At 36.8% G+C, this 21599-nt stretch overlaps 1 protein-coding gene across 3 annotated transcripts in view; it reads right to left on the bottom strand.

Annotated features, from left to right (window-relative positions):
* The window catches only part of CDC73 (cell division cycle 73), a 215701-nt gene that overhangs the window by 179479 nt on the left and 14623 nt on the right, over positions 1 to 21599 (bottom strand). For all 3 annotated transcript variants that reach the window (XR_011535272.1, XM_008542148.2, XM_070602176.1), the window contains exons 7-10: positions 13348 to 13564; positions 8603 to 8701; positions 6652 to 6730; positions 4903 to 4967 (exon numbers count right to left, since the gene is read on the bottom strand). Coding sequence is in view for 2 of the 3 variants with exons in the window: in XM_008542148.2 (XP_008540370.1) it covers positions 4903 to 4967; positions 6652 to 6730; positions 8603 to 8701; positions 13348 to 13564 (460 nt within the window). In the remaining variant the exon portion in view is untranslated. The remainder of the gene's footprint in view (positions 1 to 4902; positions 4968 to 6651; positions 6731 to 8602; positions 8702 to 13347; positions 13565 to 21599) is intronic.

Below are 21599 nucleotides of genomic sequence, written 5' to 3'. Positions count from 1 at the left end.
TAAGATAAACATATAAGGCTATAGTAAAAATATCCCAATTCCTAGAGAGGAAAAAAATTCTATAATATCTAAATAAACAAGTCTTCATAACTTTGAATGAAAACTCCATCATTAAACACGAAATGTTAAATACATCAATGAAGCTATAGTTGCCTAAATTTATATATGTCAAATTGAGATTATACATAAAATTATAAATCCATAATAAAAGTAGCCATCATTTACTTGTTGAGTCCTCTTTGTGCTAGGCATTTTACAGTGTCTCTTTTAATCCTCAACAATACTACAATGTAACTTCTATTATCTTTATTATAAAATAAAAACAAGATCACTGATGGAAAGGTTAAACAACCTTCTCAACTTCATTAGTGACAGGATGAATGGAAGAGCTGGGATTCAAAGCCAGGACTGACTTCAAAGGCCCAAATCTGTAGTATTTCCAACGGATTAACTTCTCTTTAACAAGCTACCACTGCCTTTATTTAGACCAGGAATTTCAAAGTGAAAAGCCAATACAGTCTAAGAAGGTAGTATAAATAAGTGCAGAAGGCTAGATAAAAGAAACAGCAGTGAGACCGGTGGCAACCTGGAGAAAACATCCCATCTCAAGAAGACAGCCACTACTCAGATCCACGTGGCTGTTGCTCTGTTAGACTGTAGACTCAGTCACGCCAGTTTCTTGAAAGAAGCTGGAAATCCAGACTGTTTATGTGACACTCTTATTTTTTAATGTTGGTGATACAATTTTAAATGAGACAACTTTAAATCACAAAGGATGCCTAAGAAAATATATCTGGGCCCCATTTAGACTGGCACAGTGAAGGACCCTAGCAGTCTGCTAAGAGAGGCACATGATGTCAAGGCATGGCATTATGAACAGGCAGGCTGCGGCAAAATCTTCCCAGAGGCATCCTTAAAATCTACACAATAACCAGTCTTCTTCCAGATCTTTCTACCCAGCATGCTCTCCTCACCAGGCATTTACTCCTGCTTTTTGTACTCTATTCCTGAAACGTGCTTTCCTCCAATTTTCCAGTTAACTCCTGCTCAAAGTTCAGATCTGACTGCAAGCATATCCTCCTCAAAGAAGCATTCTGCCTCCCACCAAAAAATCCTCCAATTTTAGGTTCCCTTGGCACAATGTATCTCCACACACTCGGCACAGTCACAATTTGGTATCTGAGTGACTGACCAACATGCCTCTCCTCCAAAAGACCACAAATCAAGTCCATGAGAACAGTCTGGCTTTGTTCGTCTTTGATGTCGCAGCACCTAGCCCAGTGCATGGCACACAGCAAGCACTCAACGAATATTTGCTAAAGGAAGAAGGAGGGAAAGGAAGAAGGCGAGTCCCAGTAAGAAAGCCCTAACCATCGTCTCCATCTTCTGCTGGCCTGGGCTCTAGACCCTACTCCAAAGCACTATGGCAACCAGAGCCCTCCCAGACCACTGGAAGCAGAGACGACCAAGTGCATCAACACCCAAAAGAGAATGAGGGAAGCTGCATAAAACAGGGGTGGGGAAGTCACTCATGTACACATTCCTGCTTAAGAATGTAACTTCACAGAGAGACTGAGATTCCAGATCCTTCTGAAAAGTGAAGGTTGATGGTGATATCATTACACCTCTGAAACAGATACTGAAAATCCACCCAAGTGTACTTACTATCAGGAAAATGGTTCCCCAAAAAGACTTCTAGGAACTACAATGTCTGTTGGGGTCGATTCAAATAATGATCTTCAAGGAAAGCATTCTGTACAATTTCAGAGTGCAAAATGTTTCCTCAAAAATGAAGACAGCAAGATAATCAAGAGTCAGTGATATTCCATAAGAACAGAAGAAAGAATAAATAAAGGCTCAAGTATGTGTCCTTTCCACCGGAACAGGAACAAGCTAGACTGGGAGGTTAAAATGAAACAGTTCTCAATTCAAAGTTATTTACCAAATCCTTATAAATAACAATAGCGAAGTGTGATGCCATCTTCTTACTGCCTCTCGAGTGGAACCATAGGCAAGCTCCTTGCCACTACCTAACAGAGAGAGGTCTTCCTCATCTCCTCTTACTATATATTGAAAAGCATCATCAAGTAGCATTTTCTTAGTCTACAATGGCCCATTTCACAAAAGGAACCCAGGAAAATATATTCTGGTTTTCCCCATACTGAATGGTTTCTACTTCTAATGCATAACACCTAAGATAGCTTCCCTTACGGTAATTCTACACAACACTAGTTCTTTTCTAGTGTTCTCCACAGGAGGGAGGAGAGGGCAAACTCTGGGGGGTAAACAAGCTTGGGAAAGAGGGCATACTCTCGTCTTCCAACTCAGATATCCACATACTAAAAACAATGAGACTCCTGTACATCGAAATCTGTTTAACCTACTATTTCTAAAACATTATAGGACCCAAGTAACACATTTTGGGGAAAGGCTTACCACTCAGAAAAGCCCTCTAACAACTCTTAAACATTCATGTCTTGTGCCTCTAGAACCTTTACTATGAAATGTATTTCTACTAAATATTACCAAAATATCCTGCCTGGGCCTTAATTTCTGTAAGTTTCAACAGCTTATGATTCTTATGAAATATCAAAACACACACCACTTCTCTATAACATATATAAAAAAACTCATTTGTATAAAATTTTTCTAGCTGTCTGCGTAAGTCAATTTATTTAGTCTTACATCTAACAGAACTCTGGTGTCTTGAACTTAAAAGATATGTAGATCAATCCTAATGCAGACTGATCCTAATTTGAGTAACTGTGTATCAACGAGGCATATCAAAACTCTGAAGAACAATGGTAGCAAAAATGAGCTACACATAAATGAGAAAGGAAGCCACAGCTGTGCAACAAAGCCTTTAACATACAGTTAACTGCTCTGTACGTCTAAGTACTCTCTTAATTAAAGAATAAGTTAGAAAGTTGGTGAAACTCACAAGTTCACAAATAGGTATTAATTCCAAAAGAAAAAACGAAGAGGAAAAAAACATTAAACTAGAAGCATAAGTTTGAGGTTCAACTTTTAAAAAGCAACTATTATGGGACTACTTCAAAGCTTTCAAGTTCAAACTTCTCTATGCATTCTCTTCTATCAACTGCTAAAACGAATCAGGTCACAAGCAGCACAATGATTCAAACTAAGTATTAAAATATTAAAAGCACTAACAATTTGACCATTTTTAGTCTTTCTGTTGCACTGCTACACAATGTCTTTTTGTGATTCTTTCTGTAAAATCACACACCATAAATCTGTTTAAATTCATCTCTTTTAAGCATACTTAGGAACAAAGTCTCTGATGAGGAAGCAGAGTCATCTCATTCTCATACTGTTTAATTAAGAAGCTGTCCTTGGATTTTAGAAAAACTGTTCTGTAAAAAGCATCTCTACAAAAACCACCCGATTGTAAAATCATCCGCACAGAAGCTCAGTAATGGAACCAAGTTCATGGCATTTCAGACGAGACAAAAGTAAAAAGAACAATGACAACAACAATAACCACAAAACACTTACTTTGACAGATACCTAAGGACACCGCCACCTCAGTTCCACGACAGTCCACTTGGGGAATGGACAGAGGCAAGTTCTGAACCCAAGAAAATGCCAATAAGTACATCTTCAAAGAATTCAAGTGAACTCTTACAGCTGTGAGTTACATTTTGAAGTCAGGCAGATCTCTCATAAGACAGGTGTATTTAATCTCTGACCTCTTTCCTCTCACTCACTAGACTCTGGAGACACTGGCCTTCCTGCTGTTGCTCTGCGGTGCCTTTCATGGAATGCTCTTCTGCCACGTCTCTGCTCAACTGCCAGCGCCTCAGAGAGCCCACTCACTACGCTATCTAACGAAGCCCTGTCTGTGTTACTCAAGGCTGCAGTGCCAGCAACCAGAAGAGAGTCTAACACAACAAGCTCAATAAGCATCTGTTGAATGAATTCATGAGTCCACATACAATTTCAATAACACAGAAATAAATCTGATGACAACTTAAAAACAAGTGTATCAGCAAAATATCTAATACTCAATTCCAATTTGAAGTCCAGAGAAAGAAAAAAGTCAACTTTTAAAATCAGATTCTCCACAGTTATCTGCTATTTGCTTCTGGAAATGAGGAAAGCATGGCAAGATATGTCTTACTTCTGAGAAATCACAGCAAATACTTAATGATTCCATGTCATACTGGGTCCTCAAAGATCTGATGATTTCACAAAGACAAAGCCAGTTTGGTATTAGTGTTTTAAATACACAGGTACTCTAGTTAGGGCGTACACAAAGTATTTTAAAGTACAAAAGGTATAATGACCAATAATGCAAATATGCAAAATGAAGTAAACAGAATTCCTGCTCCAAATCACTAAGTCCTATCACCGACTAAATAAAAATTAAAAGGGTTAAATATGGCTTAGTCAGAGCAGAACATCTAGGAATAACTGTCAGGGGTTAAAAAATAAAAAAGAAAGTTTGCTAAAAGTGAGGCAAAGGCTTATAATCATGGACATCCAAGAACATACTTGGTTCTGCCAAGTATGAAATTCAACCAAAGCAATCTGTCTGTTTAAAGAGCATACGGCATTACATTTTAAAGACCCAAAGATATTATGGCAAAGAACTCTCCCAAACTGGGCCCTGTAACTCCTCACTGGCTTTAAATACCCTAACCAAGTAGCATGCATCCTACTTGCAAGTTAATCAAAACAGATTTTATTTACACACACTCAACTCAGTTAAAAAAAGGACATCCATGAATCAAATACCCACCACACAGATCTATCAGTACAACTGGGTATTAAAGATAAACGTATGAAATAGAAAATGTTAGAGAACAGAGATTTCCTTCAACATCTGCTACTCACATAAAATTCCTGGAACAGAGCAGCTCCGCAGTCAGAGGAACTTACCGTTACAGATTTCAGCGTCATACCATGGTAGGTGCCCATAGTGTCAATTTTGAAGCCTTCCGTTTCTATAAACAAACAGGGTGTACTATCAGATTTTAAGTATTTCACGATCAATAACAAGTAATAATCTACATTATATCTGACAGTTCAATGAAGTATAACAAAGCCTTGAATCTACTACATATTTAAAGTTAAATTACATACTTGCGAAGAGAAAAATCTTAAAGGGATACTAGTTTCAAAAATATATTTGGTACACACCAACAAGCCCACTATGTAGAAGCTGGTTAAGACTATCTCTACAACTGTGTTCTATAATCATATAGTTGTTTGTGAATATCAAACACTAGATTGAATAAAATATTTTATAACCCCCAAATTATTTACTCCTAATACTCAATTATAGTACCACTAAAAGCATCTAATATCATGAGAAGTCCTTAACTTATAAAAAGTTGTGTTCCAAAATTACAATGACAGGCATATGTTATATGATTTGTAGAAAAGCAACACTGACACGAGGGATAAATGTTCCAGGACAGACAGTAAATTCCAGAATACTAAATATGCTTTTCTGTAAAGGGTCATATAGCACACATTTTACATATTGCAAGCCACAAAGTCTCTGTCACAAGTCCTGAATTTGCAGTTGTAGTGCAAAAGCAGGATAAATAATACATGTAACCAAATTGACACAGCCTGATTTGGCCCGTGGAGGGTCAGGTTCAGTCTGTGGGCTGTAATCTGCCAACCTCTAGTTTATATAATTCACTCCACAAGAAAAACATTGCAGTGAATAAAAGAACAGACCGCTGTCTTTCTTCGGCATGTATGCAGTACATGCCTTTAACCAGTAAATGAAGTCAGCACACAAAATTCGCTACATCAAGGCAATACATCCTTTAATGAAACTTAAATGGAGAATTCAGACTATGCAGAAAAAATCATAAACGCTAAACTTCCAGTTGCTTCTATGTCATTTTTTCATGACTCAAGCTGAGACATAAGAGAAGTTACACTGACATGAGTCCCACACTTCACTAACGACCTCGCTAACGTGGAAGTGGCTCACTACTGCATTAGCCAGTAGACCACGCAGGCCCTCACAAGATAAGTCCTCATGGTTACTCCAACCTGTGCTTCCCAAGTTTATACAGAATTTGGGAAATGTGATTTGATAAATCCACTCAACAATAAACTTTTGAGAAACAGAATATTAATAACAGCAAATATTCATAGATAGCTAATGATATACACGTCACTATTCTAGGGACTTTGTATTTATTAACCAGTTTAATCCCCACAATAACCCTAAGACACCGGTACTACTACTGCAAGTTTTTTAACGTTACACAGGAGGAAGTTGAGAGAGAATGCAGTTAAAGTAACTTATCAAAATTCACACAAAAAGTAAGTGTGACCCAGGCACTAAGGATCCAGAATCCATGCAGTTAACCAGGGGCTGGCAAATTTATTCTGTAAAAGACCAATAGTATCTTTAGGCTTTGCAGGCCATACAATCTCCGTCACAACTCAATTCCACTGTCACAGCACCAAAGGGGCCACAGATAATACACAAATGAATGAGGGTGGCCGTGTTCCAACAACGCTTCATTTACAGTTACGTGGTGGGCCAGGTGTGGCCTGCCCACACTCGTTTGCCGCCCCCTGCTCTTACACATCAGGCCACGCGGCCTCTTAAGTTCAGTACAATCACAGGAAAAGGAAGATAAAAATTAAGTCACTTGCCTTCTTTTCCTTTGAATCTTTCCTGGTCGTATCTGTTGTAGGCAGCTGGGATAGGCTGTTTGGTTCGCAACGTGGGATCCTGTAGAAAAATTCATGAGTTACATGTTAATATTTTAAATTGTCACTTAACCACAAGAAGGATTTTATTTCATAAGCTTTTTTCTTACTATAGTTAGTAAGACAAAAGCGGGAAGTAGACAAAAGCAGGGAGTCATTTGATGCTTATTTTCAAGACACTGTTTACTGCTAGAAAATTACCATCTCTATCAGGGACGAAGGCAAAGGTACCCAAGTAAACCTACACCAAGGCAAAAAACAAAACTCTCAGGAACTGCAGAAATAAAACAGATGTACTTAGTAATTTCATTCTGATTACTTAAATTTCTTCATGAAATAAACTCTCCAATTATGAATTTTTTTAACAAAAAAATAACCTTTTAATTCAGACTTTATTGAGCTGACATTTTAGAACCTTTTAAACTGAGTCATTCTCCAAATTGTTAATCCTTAAATTAAGTGAATATGACAACTATGACAACAAACCCATTGAAAACGTACGGGGTAAGACTAGTGTTATTTTTTTAAATACTTAGAAAAAGTTGCCAATCTAATGACGTATAATTTAATTCACAAATACTTTATCCAAAACTCACAGTCTGTAATAACCTAGAAAAAGCACATTTAAAGAATATTTCCAAAATTGCTTGAGAAATTTGTGGTATTCAGGAAGACTAAAATACTTTTCATTTTGATACAACAGGATGCTACCCCTGGTGTTATTCCAAATAAAAGATAGTTATTCAAGACTGTCACTAGGTATACACTTCTAGAGTCAAAGGCTAACCATTAAACTCCTCAAATATTTTAATGATTATGGAAATACAGAGAAGATTCAGAGTCACAAAGATAATAATGGTTAAACTGTTTTAAGATTTGACATAAGTTTCCTACCAGCTGCTATTCAAAATGTCAACCAGTTCATAATTACGAGCACCCTGTGTCTTACCATCACAACACTGGTCCCACTACCTTTTCATTCATCTCTACATCCCACTGGACTGTAAGCTCAAAGAGCGAGGGGACTGTGGACCTTTTTCATTCTTGTATCTCTTGTACCTTTGTCAGAACACTGCCTGACAAATACTAGGCACTTTAACATTTGCTAGGAAGTCAACTGAAAGTATTTTCTAAATACCAGCAAAAATTCACTACCTCTAAAAGGTTAAATACGAAAGATTTCATGAACAAACAAAACTACTAGATTTTGCAAAGACTGTTAGTACTCTACCAAATTTTGATATACTTTCTTAAATTCCATATAAAATAAAAACAATTCTATGTATGGTTTCTTTCCTTTGTTGAATCACATGAAACTAAATGGAAGGATTTTCAACAAAATTGCAGGATATGTTTGAGTTTAAATAGAGGTATACGCCATACATGAAATTTACTTTGGGAGAGTCCTAAGTGGCACCTCAAAAGGTGAGGCAATCAACCCCCCAAATAGCTAAAACTAAGGCACAATGAAAGGACCAAATGACCTGTGATCAGGAGAAAGACAATACAGTCACCAAGAAGTCACAGACACCACTGATTTCAAAAACAGCCCCGAAGTGGATGGTAATAGGGATTTACACTTCTCACCATGGTCAGAGATTCTCCTAAGCAATGATGAGAAGGCCAGCTACAGTTTACCCAGTTACTCAGAGGGCTTTTCCTAATTAACCTCTTGCAGATTCTGACCCAGTTATGTCCCCAGTTAAGAATTACTGCTGACGTAAGGAGCTTTCAATGGTGGAGAGAGTTTTCACATCTTTCAAGTATGCTGAAGCAGCAAAAGGTTTAGAACCTACTGACCAAAACTTTAAGATGCAATGTCTTCTAAACAACGCTACTGAAAAACAAGCATCATTTCCCTCAAGATTACTATATGAGCAGTACTAATTCTTACCACAGGTGCTGCATTTGGGGCTGGTCGCTGTTCAGGTGCACGCCCTTCTTCTCTGGCTTTTACAGATTGAAGAATTGCAAAAATATTCTTGGAAAAATTCTAAAACATAAATGAATCTTAATTAAGCCCACTTAAAATTACATACTCAAAGATAGTAAGTTTACTTAATAAACAATTTCAAACTAAGTTTTCTTCCTATTAATTCTTCCCTACTATATCATGATGAGGCATTACTGTTACACACATAACTAAAAATCGACTACTACTGGGAAACTGAGCCAAAGACCGATTATTATACACCCAGGGCTATTCATTTATTTTCATTTTACTTAAACTGCATAATCGGCTATAAATTTATTCATATTGTGCATGTATTCAAACACGTAACCAGGAAACAGTTAACATTTACGTAAAATAAAAATGACAGATCTGTTGTCCAAAGAGCCTTCTTAACTACCACACCCTCTTCTAGGTATAACGAACTCCAGCGCTAAGTTCAGATTGCTACAATTTATGAGACGTTCAAAGTTTTGAGATACTATTTGTTAGGAGTCACTGTGCACTTTTCAAAGACTCATACGTTGGGAAGTATTTTCAAAAACTTAATAAACTCTTGCATGAACCACAAAAAAAAGTCTTAGCAACATTCAACAATGCTGACTCATCTGACTACTCCTCTCTTCACGAAAGTCTTCCTTCACACCTCCCAGACTCTCCCTTAGTTTTTGCTCTAATGTCTGACAGTTCCTTTGGGGCTCTTCTAATTCTGCTTATCAGTTACTTATCATTTTAAGCAATAGGTATTACTATAAGCCAAACACCCTGCTTGACACTCAGATAAAATTATGGCCAAGGGAGACACGGGTCCCTGCCCTCACAAACCTCAAATGCAACAGCAGTTCTCTCTCTAGACAGTTAAGAATACTGTTTCTTCGGTTTGGACCACTTTGTCCCACCTCACTCCTTCACCTACCTCACTCCTTTTGATTCTTTACCTATCACTCTCTCCCCTGTACTCTTGACCAAGTTGACTGCCTTTGCTGGGTGCCTACCTTACAATGTCGTATGTCACAATTACTGCTTATTTAATTTTCTGTCTTCTGTTAAATATAACCTCTGTGACAGCTAGAACCAATGCACGTCCAGTTAGTGCCCACGAAGGGCCTGGCTTGGAGATGTCAAATAAATATGCATACAAAACGAGACATAGCTTGAAACATAACTGTTACCACTGCCCCAGTGACAATACTTGCTAGTTCCTATAGTTCTTCAGGACAGCAAATAAAGGTCTCAGAGCCACTTTGCACCCTTAAAAATTACTGCCCCCCCAACTGAGAGCTTTGGTTTACAGAGGTTACAATATTCATCACATTAGAAACTAAAACTGAGATATTTTTAAAATACAGGCACACGCTACAAAATGACGTTTCAGTCAATGATGGACCACATATGTAATAGTGATCTCATAAGATTAGTACCATATAGCTTAAGTGTGTATTGGATATACCGTCTAGGTTTGTGTAAATACACTCTATGATATTTGCACAATGACAAAACCGCCTAACGGTGCATTTCTCAGAACATATCCCCATCATTAAGTGATACATGACTGTATTAATTCCTTCAAATATAAGAAAAAAACTATCCCATGTAAAAATAAATATTTTTATGAAAAACTAATTTCCAAATTGCACAAAAAGTAATGACATGAAAGAGTGGTACTACTTCAAATTTCTGCAAGTCTCCTTACTGTCCAGCTTAACAGAAGATAACTGTATTCTCCTATCTGCTTCTATATTCAACATTTGTTGTGATACTTTGTTTGGGTCAAAGTATATAAAGAAAATCTAGCCTCACAGAGAGAGCTGGAAAAGGAGGAGTATTATAAAAGCTTGTCAGACACTACTGTGGGTGTTCCCTGATATCACACTAAAACTCAGTAAGTGGTAGTTTCTTAAAGGTTACTGCAATGCGGAGACCACACCCATAAACTTTTCGCATTGTTACTTTAAAATCCATTGGTCTCTTTTGCAGTTGAAACGGATTTTTTCAATGCACACATGATTTTGTAACAGCAAACCCTGGTCATCTGGAAAATACCCATCACTGAGTTATGAAGATTTTCCAAATATTAACACATGTATTATACAATTATCAATAAATTATATTTGTTAATATCACAGAACTCATCACAAAAGTCTTTAAGAATTAGGAAGCTGGTAAGGTCAAGGTAGCAAAAAGAAATTTCCCAAAATTCTAATTTTTTCATAAAAGCTAACATTTTATTATTGGCAAGAAATACTGTCAGTTGTTTTCCTTGAAGGAAGAGACTTCCTTCATTTTCAGAAAAACAAATGTCAAATATGCAAGTCTGAATAACATAGTTATTCAAATACAAAATGGTTTTCTGTGAATAAGCAGCTGGTCTGACACCCAACTTAAACAATGGCACAAGCGCTATTCGTGGAGACAGCCATCAGATTTTGGTATGCGGAAGTGCTTTATATATTCCGATTTCACCACACAAAATATAGAAAGACATTACTCAAAAGTCAAGATTTAACAAATTTTGTAATTTCTGTTTTCATCAAGGACATCATTAGTGGATGAAGAATGCAAGGTCTCCTAGTAAAGTGTGGTGCCAATGCCTTGATTCAGGCCAAGATGCCAGGCATTACACCAGCACTGCTCCTGCACCAGCAGCGCAAAGATCCACGCGGTGGCACACGCAAACAACGTCTTAATCCTATCATGAAAACATATGAAAATCAAATCTCACTGTTTTAAAAATAATAAAGTATTGCGTGAGAGACACAAATTCCAGAAGAATCAATCAAAATGTTATTACCTAATTTTGTGTGGTCAAATTACAGGTGATTATCTTCCTTTTAGTGATCTCTCTTTATCATTTTTCAACTAAAAACATATAATAATTTATATACGCTTAAAAGTGTGTTTTTAATGGCACTATAAAACCAGGTTGTTTTATGTGGGTTGCTTGCTAGAGTAATATAACTACAAAAGGATGTATTTATATTTCTCATGGGATCTTGAACCTGCCTTTTATTCTGGAAACTCAGAAAATAAGAAGGCCCTGATACCTGGTAATAATAAAGGTCTGTCTAAAATCTTACAGCATTCTAGGGCTGTGAGTACCTAAAAGGTTTTTCGAGTTTAGCACGTGGAAACAGTACGCAGAGAGGCTATCAGTCAAAATAGTTCTTTTGATTTTTTAAAATATTAATACTCATAGAAGCGAATCTAGCTACCAAACAATTCTTTAATTATTAACTTAACTTACTTTTAAAACTATACAGTGGTGCAAACAACACTAAATTAAATTAGAATGCTAAATTTTGAAAGGATGGTACAATCCTGCCACCTACAGCTCAAGGAAAATTGTTCAACCTCAGTTACCTGAAAACTTCATGCTTGGTCTAAAAGTAAGGTGAGGCCTAGCACCTGTTTTTACTCCTTTAGTATGAAATTCAGATTTTTCAACAATTGCAATGAACACTGGTAGAACAATATAAGTCACAATATTCAACTAGTAGCTATATTAGGCAGTGAAAATGAGTATCAACAGATCACTTTATTGTAAATACAAAAATGAAAGTTTACTCATGTTCTCAGATTTCTCTATAATTCTACTCTGGAGAATAATTCTTAATCTTGACCTCAAGTACTTTCTAAAACAAGGCAAAGTACAAAAGAAAAAGAATTCTTTCCTTCATACACTCTTTCCTTGCAGCTTTTATTCCTACTAAAAAGGCATCATAAATTTAAGGCCAGAATCCAAAATCTGCAAACAAACCCAGTCTGCCTAAAGCAATGCTGAAGTTCCCTTTCATCAGGAATCCTACACACTTTTACAAACTTGCTTACCAAATCCCCACCATGAACAACTGTGCATCGGGGGAAAACAAACATTTAAAAGAATATCAGGAGGGAGGGGAGGAAAAGACAGGTGAAAATAAATAAATGAAACAGAATCCACGCAAACTTTCTGAGATCCATTAAGATAACGGACATCCAATATCTTTCAAATTATTATCTTTCAAAATTTAAAGTACAAATCTCCTTTAAACAGCAATTCACTTCTAGGAATTAACCCTTTTGCTGTACACACATAAATGCACAGAGGTATATGTGCAAGGATTTTTTAATGCATTATTTGTAATCGTGAATAGGAAGGTAGGGAAGGAGATGAGAGGAGAAAGGAAAGGAGGAGAAAGGGAAGGAAGAAAATCCCACAATCCTATAGCAAAAAAAACAAAAAAAAGAAAACTTCCATTAATAAGGAACTAATAAATAAATATTGCTACATCTACACACTAGAATGTATAAAATACACACACAATAAATGTTTGCTGATGGATTTCATAAGTTCTTTACTTTTTGGGGGAAAAAATTAATAATGATATTAATGACCAGAGAGCCTGCCATCATTATTTCCTATTTATTAGGTTTACGCAAAAATGAGATAAATGAGAAAACTGGGTGACTCTTTGAATTGACAGATGAGCTGTAAATCAAGAAGCCTGCACTTCCAGACTTTTCCATCAGCTTCTCTGGAGACCAATGACCAACGATACGCTGGCAAGGAATGGTAAACGTGGCCACTGAAAAATCTACAGTATTACTGATCTTTCAGAGATAAAATCTGAAACCTCCTCCTAATAGCAAATTGTAACCAATCACAGATTGGTTAAATCTCTAATGAATGGGTAAAATATTTTAATTACCTTTCCTGTGCTCTGTAAGATAGTTGTTCGTGTCCTCCACACTCTCTCTCTGCTGACAATATCCCGGGTCACATCTACCTCAGCGTCCACGAAACTCCTCTGTTTAAGGGCGGTTATATCATCATCTAAGTCAGTCTTGATCGTAGATCTTTTCTTAGCCATAATTTTGGCTTTGATTGCAGCAATTTTCTCCACGGACATAGCTTCAGACAAAGACCTGAAAGCAATTTCTTTTTCTTAATTTTCACAGCAAGGATCTCTTGAGCACAACATAAATATATTGTTACATTTATAAGTTTCTGGTAAAAGCACTTTAAGTGGCAATACTTAAGGTTTTTTTACCTACAAAAATGACATACTTGATATTTTATAATCACATAAGATTTTTACAGATAAAAGAGTCCATGTAGAAACAATACTCTATGGGCAAACTTGTAATTTCTTAGAAGGATCAATGCAACAAAAATCTTCATGCTTTTTAATCTCTTCCCCTTCAAAAAAGCAGAGCTCATTAATATGGTCTCAGAACTCACTGTCTTCATATTTTCTGAGCCTTTTATTTGGTAATGTCCTATCTATGCAAATTATACAAACACACATACACACATGCATGTGCTCGTGCCACCCTGGAAGGAGGATGAAAAATTCATTCTGTAAAGAATTCAAAGTTTAGGTTTTCCTTGAAATTTATTTCAAGGTTTCAAACCTACAAGTCACAACGCACAATATATCAATTTTATACGTGACAGAGACTTTTATATGCCACATAAATATATACTTCTTTTAATGTCTGGAAGATGAAACCATATTTTGAAGTTTTCTTTTTCTTTCCTTTACTTGCTTTTCAAACAACAGGCAAAATAGCTTTAAGAACTATTTTAAAAAAAAGACTGAACACTGAAAGTATAGATTTTATTAAGACGATAATCTTAAGCTTACTGTCGTTTTTCACAATGTAAAATGAGAAGAAGAGTTAAAGAGTGTTTGGGTACCTTAACAACAGTTGACAAAATTATTACTCTAATCACAAGATGACAATCCTGAAATACATTTAAACAATATCTGGAAAAAGGACAGGAATTCCTGTAGGTTTAACTGTGGTAGTATTATATAGTATACCAGTTTATTTGTATTAGGTATTAAAGTCCTTTATAAGAGATGCTTAACATTCATCTAGTATTTGACGCATTTTATATAATACTGTGCACTTTCCCTCCAAATCTAAAGCACACCAGCACACCCTGAGTAAAATTCAAATACTCTTCTAATTCATAATCAAACATACATGGGACTCATACTCAGACTTTTACTTCCAGCCAAGACGAGGTAAGTGGGACTGAATTAATCCTCTTGCCTTGAAACAACCAGTCAAAATACATGAAACAATAGTTTTCTAGATGCTTGATATCAAGCGATCAAAGACAGTGATCTCTGACAAATGAAAACCAAGTAAGATGAGCCCGATGAGTGCTGCCGCTTACTGCTTCAAAGTTTCCAACAGGGCACAGGGAGGAGCACTCAGGCCAAACTCAACGCACTCCCTGATTCGAGAAAATGGAGCTGAGGGTCCAGCAAGACCAGGCAGCTGGGAGTGACAGGGCAGAGCACCTGAGAAGAGAGAGCCCCACAGAAGGTCCTCTGCGAGTATTCCAGAGAATACTGATTAGCACACCAGCAAGAGGAAACTAAAGCCGGGTATAGAATCATCCCGGAGGATCAGAGAGAACAACACCCGGTGCTCACACAGGGGAAGAACGGCACCTGTTGCCACCAGCCAGAAGAAAAGCCTCAAACTCATGGGGCACTGGGGAGAGTGCTCCAAACAGTCTCTCCTCAGCAGTGGGGGCAGAACAATTACCCTAAGTACCATGGTTGAAATATCAAGTCTTAAAATCAAGACTCAAAAGGAGCAAACTATTTCCAAGTGATTTAACTATGTGCTAAAACAAAACTAAAGAAAATTTAGAGAAATACAAAAATATCTAGCACTCAAAAGGTAAAATGTAAAATGCATAGTATCCAAACATACAAGGCATGTCAAAGGAGCAGGAAAATATGAGCCAGAATGAGAAGAATTCTAAATCAAAACCAACTGCAAACTGACACAGATGTAGGATTAGCAAAGACATTAGAATAACTAATGTAACTGTATTTCAGAGGTTCAACAAGTTGAGACATGGACTACATATTTAACCAACTTCAAGAGATAAGAAATACAATGTTAGAGACTGCAAACATACCGCAAATACAGTTACAGAAGAAAATATCGTGAACTATACAACTATAGTAACTATAGAAAAAAGAATCCACAAAAAGAAACAAACATAAGCAAGCTGTTGGACAACTTCAAGCAGAGTTGGAGTAACTGGAGTCCACAAAGAGGGAAACAAAAAATATCTGAAGAAACAATGCCAAAAATTTTCCAAATTCAATGACAATTATGAACCCAAAAATTCCCTCAAGAACCTCAATGAACCTCAAGCACAAGAACCATGACAAAAACTCCCCCAAGTCATGTGATAATTAGATGACCCGCAACCAGCAGTAGTAAAAACTTTTAAAGCAGCCAGAGGAAAAAAAGATACATTTCATTAAAAAGAAACAAAAATAGGATGACAGCAGACTTCTCATCAGAAACAATGCAATCAAGAAGGCAATGGTAATAACATCTTCAAAGTACTTAAAAAGATATAGTTTGGAATTCTATACCCCAGTGAAAATTTCTTTCAAAAGAGAAAAAAGGCAAAACAAAGACTTTTTCAGAAATAAAAAAGTTGAAAGAATTAATCACCAGTAGACCTGCACACAAAAAACATGTTAGGGGCCGGCCTGGGAGCAGAGTGGTTAAGTTCACACATTCTGCTTCAGCAATGCAGGGTTGGTGGATTTGGCGGGTTTGGATCCCAAGTGCGGACCTACACACCACTCACCCAGCCATCCTGTGGCAGTGTCCCACATATAAAACAGAGGAAGACTGGCACCATTGTTAGCTCAGGGACAATCTTCCTCAAGCAAAAAGAAGAAGATCGGCAACAAATGTTAGTTCACTGCCAATCTTCCTCAACCAAAAAAAAAAAAAAGTTAAGACAAGTCTTTTGCTGGGGCCGGCCCTGTGGCTGAGGGGTTAAGTTCATGCACTCCGCTTCGGTGGCCCAGGGTTTCGCTGGTTCAGATCCAGGGTGCGGACGTGGCACCACTCATCAGGCCATGCTGAGGCAGCATCCCACATGCCACAACTAGAAGGACCCACAACTAAAAATATACAACGATGTACCAGGGGGCTTTGGGGATAAAAAGGAAAAAAAAAATAAAATCCGTAAAAAAAAAGAAAAAAAAAGAAAAGAAAAAAAAAGAGAGATGCCATCTTTTGGGCAGAAGGAAAATAAAATGGGTATATGGACCTACATAAAGGAATGAAGAGCAATGGAAATGTTATCTGTACATCTATAAGAATGTTTTATTATTTAAATCTCTTTAAAAAGAATACTTCAAACAAAACTTCAAACAAAAATAAGAACAATGCATATTGGTGTTTACGACATATATGTAAGTAAAACGCATGACAACAGTATCACAAAGGCCAAAAGGAGAGAAGTGGAAGCATCCTATTGTAAGGTTTCTATCCTCTCTATGAAGTGGTGGAACACCTGAAGGTTGACTATCATGCCATAAACCATGCATACTAAAAACCCATAGGCAAACTGAAATAACAGGTATAACTACAAAGCCAACAAAAATATAAAATGGAATTACAACAAATATTCATTTAATCCAAAAGTCCAAAAAAAGGAACAAGGAACAGAAGACACAAATAGAAAATAGCAAAATGATCAACTAAAATTAACCATATCAATAACACATTAAGTGTAAATCTAAACATACAAGCAAAGCATTTAATCTATAAAGACATACAGATGAAAAGTAAAAGGACGCCAGTTTTCAAGATGAAAAGAGTTCTGGAGATAGTTGTACAACAATGTGAAAGTACTTGACACTATTAAACTGTAAACTTAAAAATGGTTAGGATGGTAAATTTTAGGTTATGTGTATTTTACCATAATTTTTTTTAAAAAGTAAAAGGATGAAAAAGACATACTATGCTAACAACATAAGCCAAAAGAAAGTTGCAAAAATGACACGAGTAAAAGTAGATTTTTTAAACAAAGAATATTGCCAGGGATAAAGAAGGTCATTCCATAATGATAAAAAGATTCATTCATCAAGAGAACACCACAAACCCTAAACATTTACACATAATAACAGAGCTTCAAAGTAGGTAGAACAAAATCTGACAGAAGTGCAAGGAAAAACAGAGAAATCCATGAGTGGAGATTTCAACAATCCTATCTCAACAATTAATAAAACAAGTAAGGCAGAAAACAAATAAGGATATAGAAGACAACTGACTGACACTATCAACCAACTTGACCTTGCTGACCTTTGTAAAACACTCCAAAACAACAGAAGACAGGCATACCTCAGACATATTGTGGGTTCAGCTCCAGACCACCACAATAAAGCAAATATGGCAATAAAGTGAGTCACACGAATTTTTTGGTTTCCCACTGCGTATAACGGTTACATTTACATACACTGTAGTCCATAAGGTGTGCAATAGCATTAAGTCTAAAAAACAAGGTACATACCTTAATTAAAAAATACTTTATTGCTAAAAAATGCCAATCATCACCTGAGCCCTCAGTGAGTTGTAATCTTTTTGCTGGTGGAGGGTCTTGTAAAAAATACAGTTATCTGTGAAGCACAATAAAATGAGGTGTGCCTGTACACATTCTTTTCAAGTGCATACAGAACATTTATCAAGACAGATCACATTTGGGGGCAAAAAATAAGTTTCAACACATTTCAAAGGATTTAAGTCATATAAAGTATAACCATATTTTGGAATAAACTGGAAACCAATAACAGAAAGATCTCTAGAAAATCCCCAAATATTTGGAAATTAAACAACTCACTTGAAACAATCCAAGAGTCAAAGAAGAAATCACAAGGGAAATTAGAAAGTAATTTTGAAGTGAATGAAAATGAAAACACGACATATCAAAATTATGAGATGCCATTAAAGCAGGGCTTAGACGGAAATCAATGACCTGAGCTTCCACCATAAAAACTATAAAAAAAATAGGGGCTGACCCCGTGGCTGAGTGGTTAAGTTCGCGCACTCCGCTGCAGGCAGCCCAGTGTTTCATTGGTTCGAATCCTGGGCGCGCGGACATGGCACTGCTCATCAAATCACGCTGAGGCAGCGTCCCACATGCCACAACTAGAAGGACCCACAACGAAGAATATACAACTATGTACCAGGGGTCTTTGGGGAGAAAAAGGAAAAAATAAAAATCTTTAAAAAAAAAAAATTATAAAAATATAGTGTATTAAACCCAGAGTAAACAGAAGAAAGGAAATTATAAAGATCAGAGCAGAAATCAAAGAATCAAAAAAGAGGAAAAAAAAAAAGACTGAGGGAAAAAACTCCAATCAGAGTCTTTAAGAAGATCAATAAAATTGATCAATTTTGGGCAGACTAATAAGGAAACTAACAGGAAAGACACAAATTACTGGCATCAAGAATGAAAGAGGGGACATCACTACAGATTCTAGACATAATAAAAGGATATTACAAACAACTTTATGCCAATAAAGTTGACAACTTACATGAAATGGACAAATTCTTTCAAAGAAACACTCAAAAAACAGAGAGAACCATAGCACTATGAGAGAATAGCCCTATAACTATTAAAGAAATTAAACTTGTAGTTAAAAACTTTACCTTAAACAAATATATAAAAACAAAACTACAGCACAGATAACTTCAGTGGTAAATCCTCCCAAATGTTGGAAGAAAAAATACCAATTTTAAACAAAGTCTTCCAGAAAACTGAAGAGAAGAAAACACTTTCCAACTCATTCTGAGACCAGAATTATCGTGACATGAAACAAGACAAAGACATTCTAAGAAAACTACATCCCTCATAATACTCCACATAAATTTTTTAAAATCTAATTCAATAATACGTAAAAAGCGTAATACATCATCACTGTAGCAGCCAGCTTCTGAAATGATTACTAACGATAGCCACCTCGCGGCATTCACACCCACATGTAAGCCCCTCCCCGTGCGTGTGTGTGAGCTGCACCTTGCTTCTAATGAATGGAAGACAGTCACGTGCCCCATGCTGACATCTCAGCCAACAGCAGACCACACATGTAACGGTGGTCCCATTCAGATCAGCAGCACATAGCCTAGGTGTGTAGGAGGCTGTGCCACGCAGGTTTGTGTAAGCACGCTCTGATGTTCACACAACAAAATCACCTAACAACACATTTCTCGGAATGTGTGCCCGTTGTTAAGTGACGCAGGACTGTACCGTATAAGAGACAGGGTGTCACTCTAAAAACGTGGCTATAAAAAACCGTAACTTCTATCTTGCTTGACCTCTCTCTTGCCTTCTTGCTTGCTCACTCTGATGAAGCAAGCTGCAATATTGTGAAATAGTATATGAAGAGACCAAATGCAACAAAGAACGAACAGAGTCCTCTAGGTAACATCTGAGGAACTGGAGCGTAAGGAACTGAACTCTGCCAGCAACCACAGGAGGGAGCTTGGAAGCAGATCCTTCCCCAATCCAGTCTACACAGGAGACCACGGTCCTGGCCAACACCTTACCTGCAGCCTTGAGAGATACCCTGAAGCAGAGAAGCCACCTAAGTCATCCCAAGACTTCGGACCCACAGAGACTGAGAGGTGACAAACGTGGGTCATGTAAGCCTCTAGGTTTTGGGTTAATTTGTTACGCAGCAAAATACATAACTAATAAAAGGACCAAGGAGAATTTATCTAGGAAATGCAAACATTCAAAAAATTAATTTAATTCACCACATTAACCAAAAAGAAGAACTATATGATCATTTCAATTGAATTAGTAAAAGCATCTGGCAATAGTTAACATTCCTTCCTGATAAAACCTCAGCAAAAATAAAAAGGGGGGGGTATTGCCTCAACCTGTTAAAGAGTATCTACATAGAAACCTAAGCTAACACGCTTACTGGTGAAAGACTGCTTTCCCCTAAGATGAAGTAAGACAAGAATGTCTACTCTCACTGCCGAATTCAACACTGGATCAGCGAGTCCAGCCAGGGCAACAAGGCAAGAAATAAAAGGCATCCAAGTTGGGAAGAAAGAAGTAAAGATATATTTTATGTGTTGACAACATGATTGGCTATGTAGAAAAGCCAATGAAATCCACAAACAAAGTTACAAGAATGAATCAATAAGTTTAGCATGATTGCAGGACACAAGACCCATACCCAAAAATCAACTGTATTTCTATATTAACAATAAACAATCAAGAATTGAGATTTTTTAAAAATGCCACTAACAGTAGCATCACTTGTTAATAAATATGACAAAAAGATGTATAAGACCTGTACAATGAAAACTATGGAATGTTGTTAAAAGAAACTAAAGAAGACCTAAACCTCTCTCCATTAATAAATGGAGAAATAGACCTTGTCCATAAGTCAGAAGACTCAATATTTTCAAGATGTCAATGCTCCCCAAATTGGTCTGCAGACTCAATGCAATCCCAATCAAAATCCCAGCAGGCTTTGTTGTAGAAACTGACAAGTTAATTCCAAAATTCATATCAAAAAGCAAAGAACCAGAGATAGCAAAAACACCCTTGAAACAGAAGAACAGAGACGGAAGGCTAACATTACCTGATTTCAAAACTTACTATAAAGAAACAGTAATTAAAATAGTGTGTACTGGCAAAACGACAAATCAATGGTACAGAATGAGTCCAGAGACAGAGCCACACACGAAGGAACAACCGATTCTTCACACAAGTGCAAAGACAACTCACTGGAGACCCACGGTGCTGAAGCAGCTGGCTGGCCACATGCATGAGACTGACCTTCAATCCCTGTCTCACAACAAATAAGTGCATTTAGATCCATACCGCAGACCATACACAAAAAACTAACTGAAAGGAGATCACAGACTTAAACGTAAAACCTGAAACTAAAATTTCTACAAGAAAATATAGGAGACAATCTTTATGGACTTTGTTCAGGCAAAGATTTCTTAGATACAATACCAAAATGCAATTCACAAAAGAACACAATGAGAAATTCCATAAAAATTAAAATACTCCACTCTTCAAAACACAGCTGGGAGAATGAAAAGGCAAGTCACAGACCAGGAAAAATGACTGTAAGCATATGTCTGAAAAAGC

The sequence above is a fragment of the Equus przewalskii genome, chromosome 31, assembly GCF_037783145.1.
Source record: "Equus przewalskii isolate Varuska chromosome 31, EquPr2, whole genome shotgun sequence".
NCBI lineage: Eukaryota > Metazoa > Chordata > Mammalia > Perissodactyla > Equidae > Equus > Equus przewalskii.
Note: the sequence above shows the minus strand (reverse complement) of the source record. Positions and strands in the feature narration are given on the sequence as shown.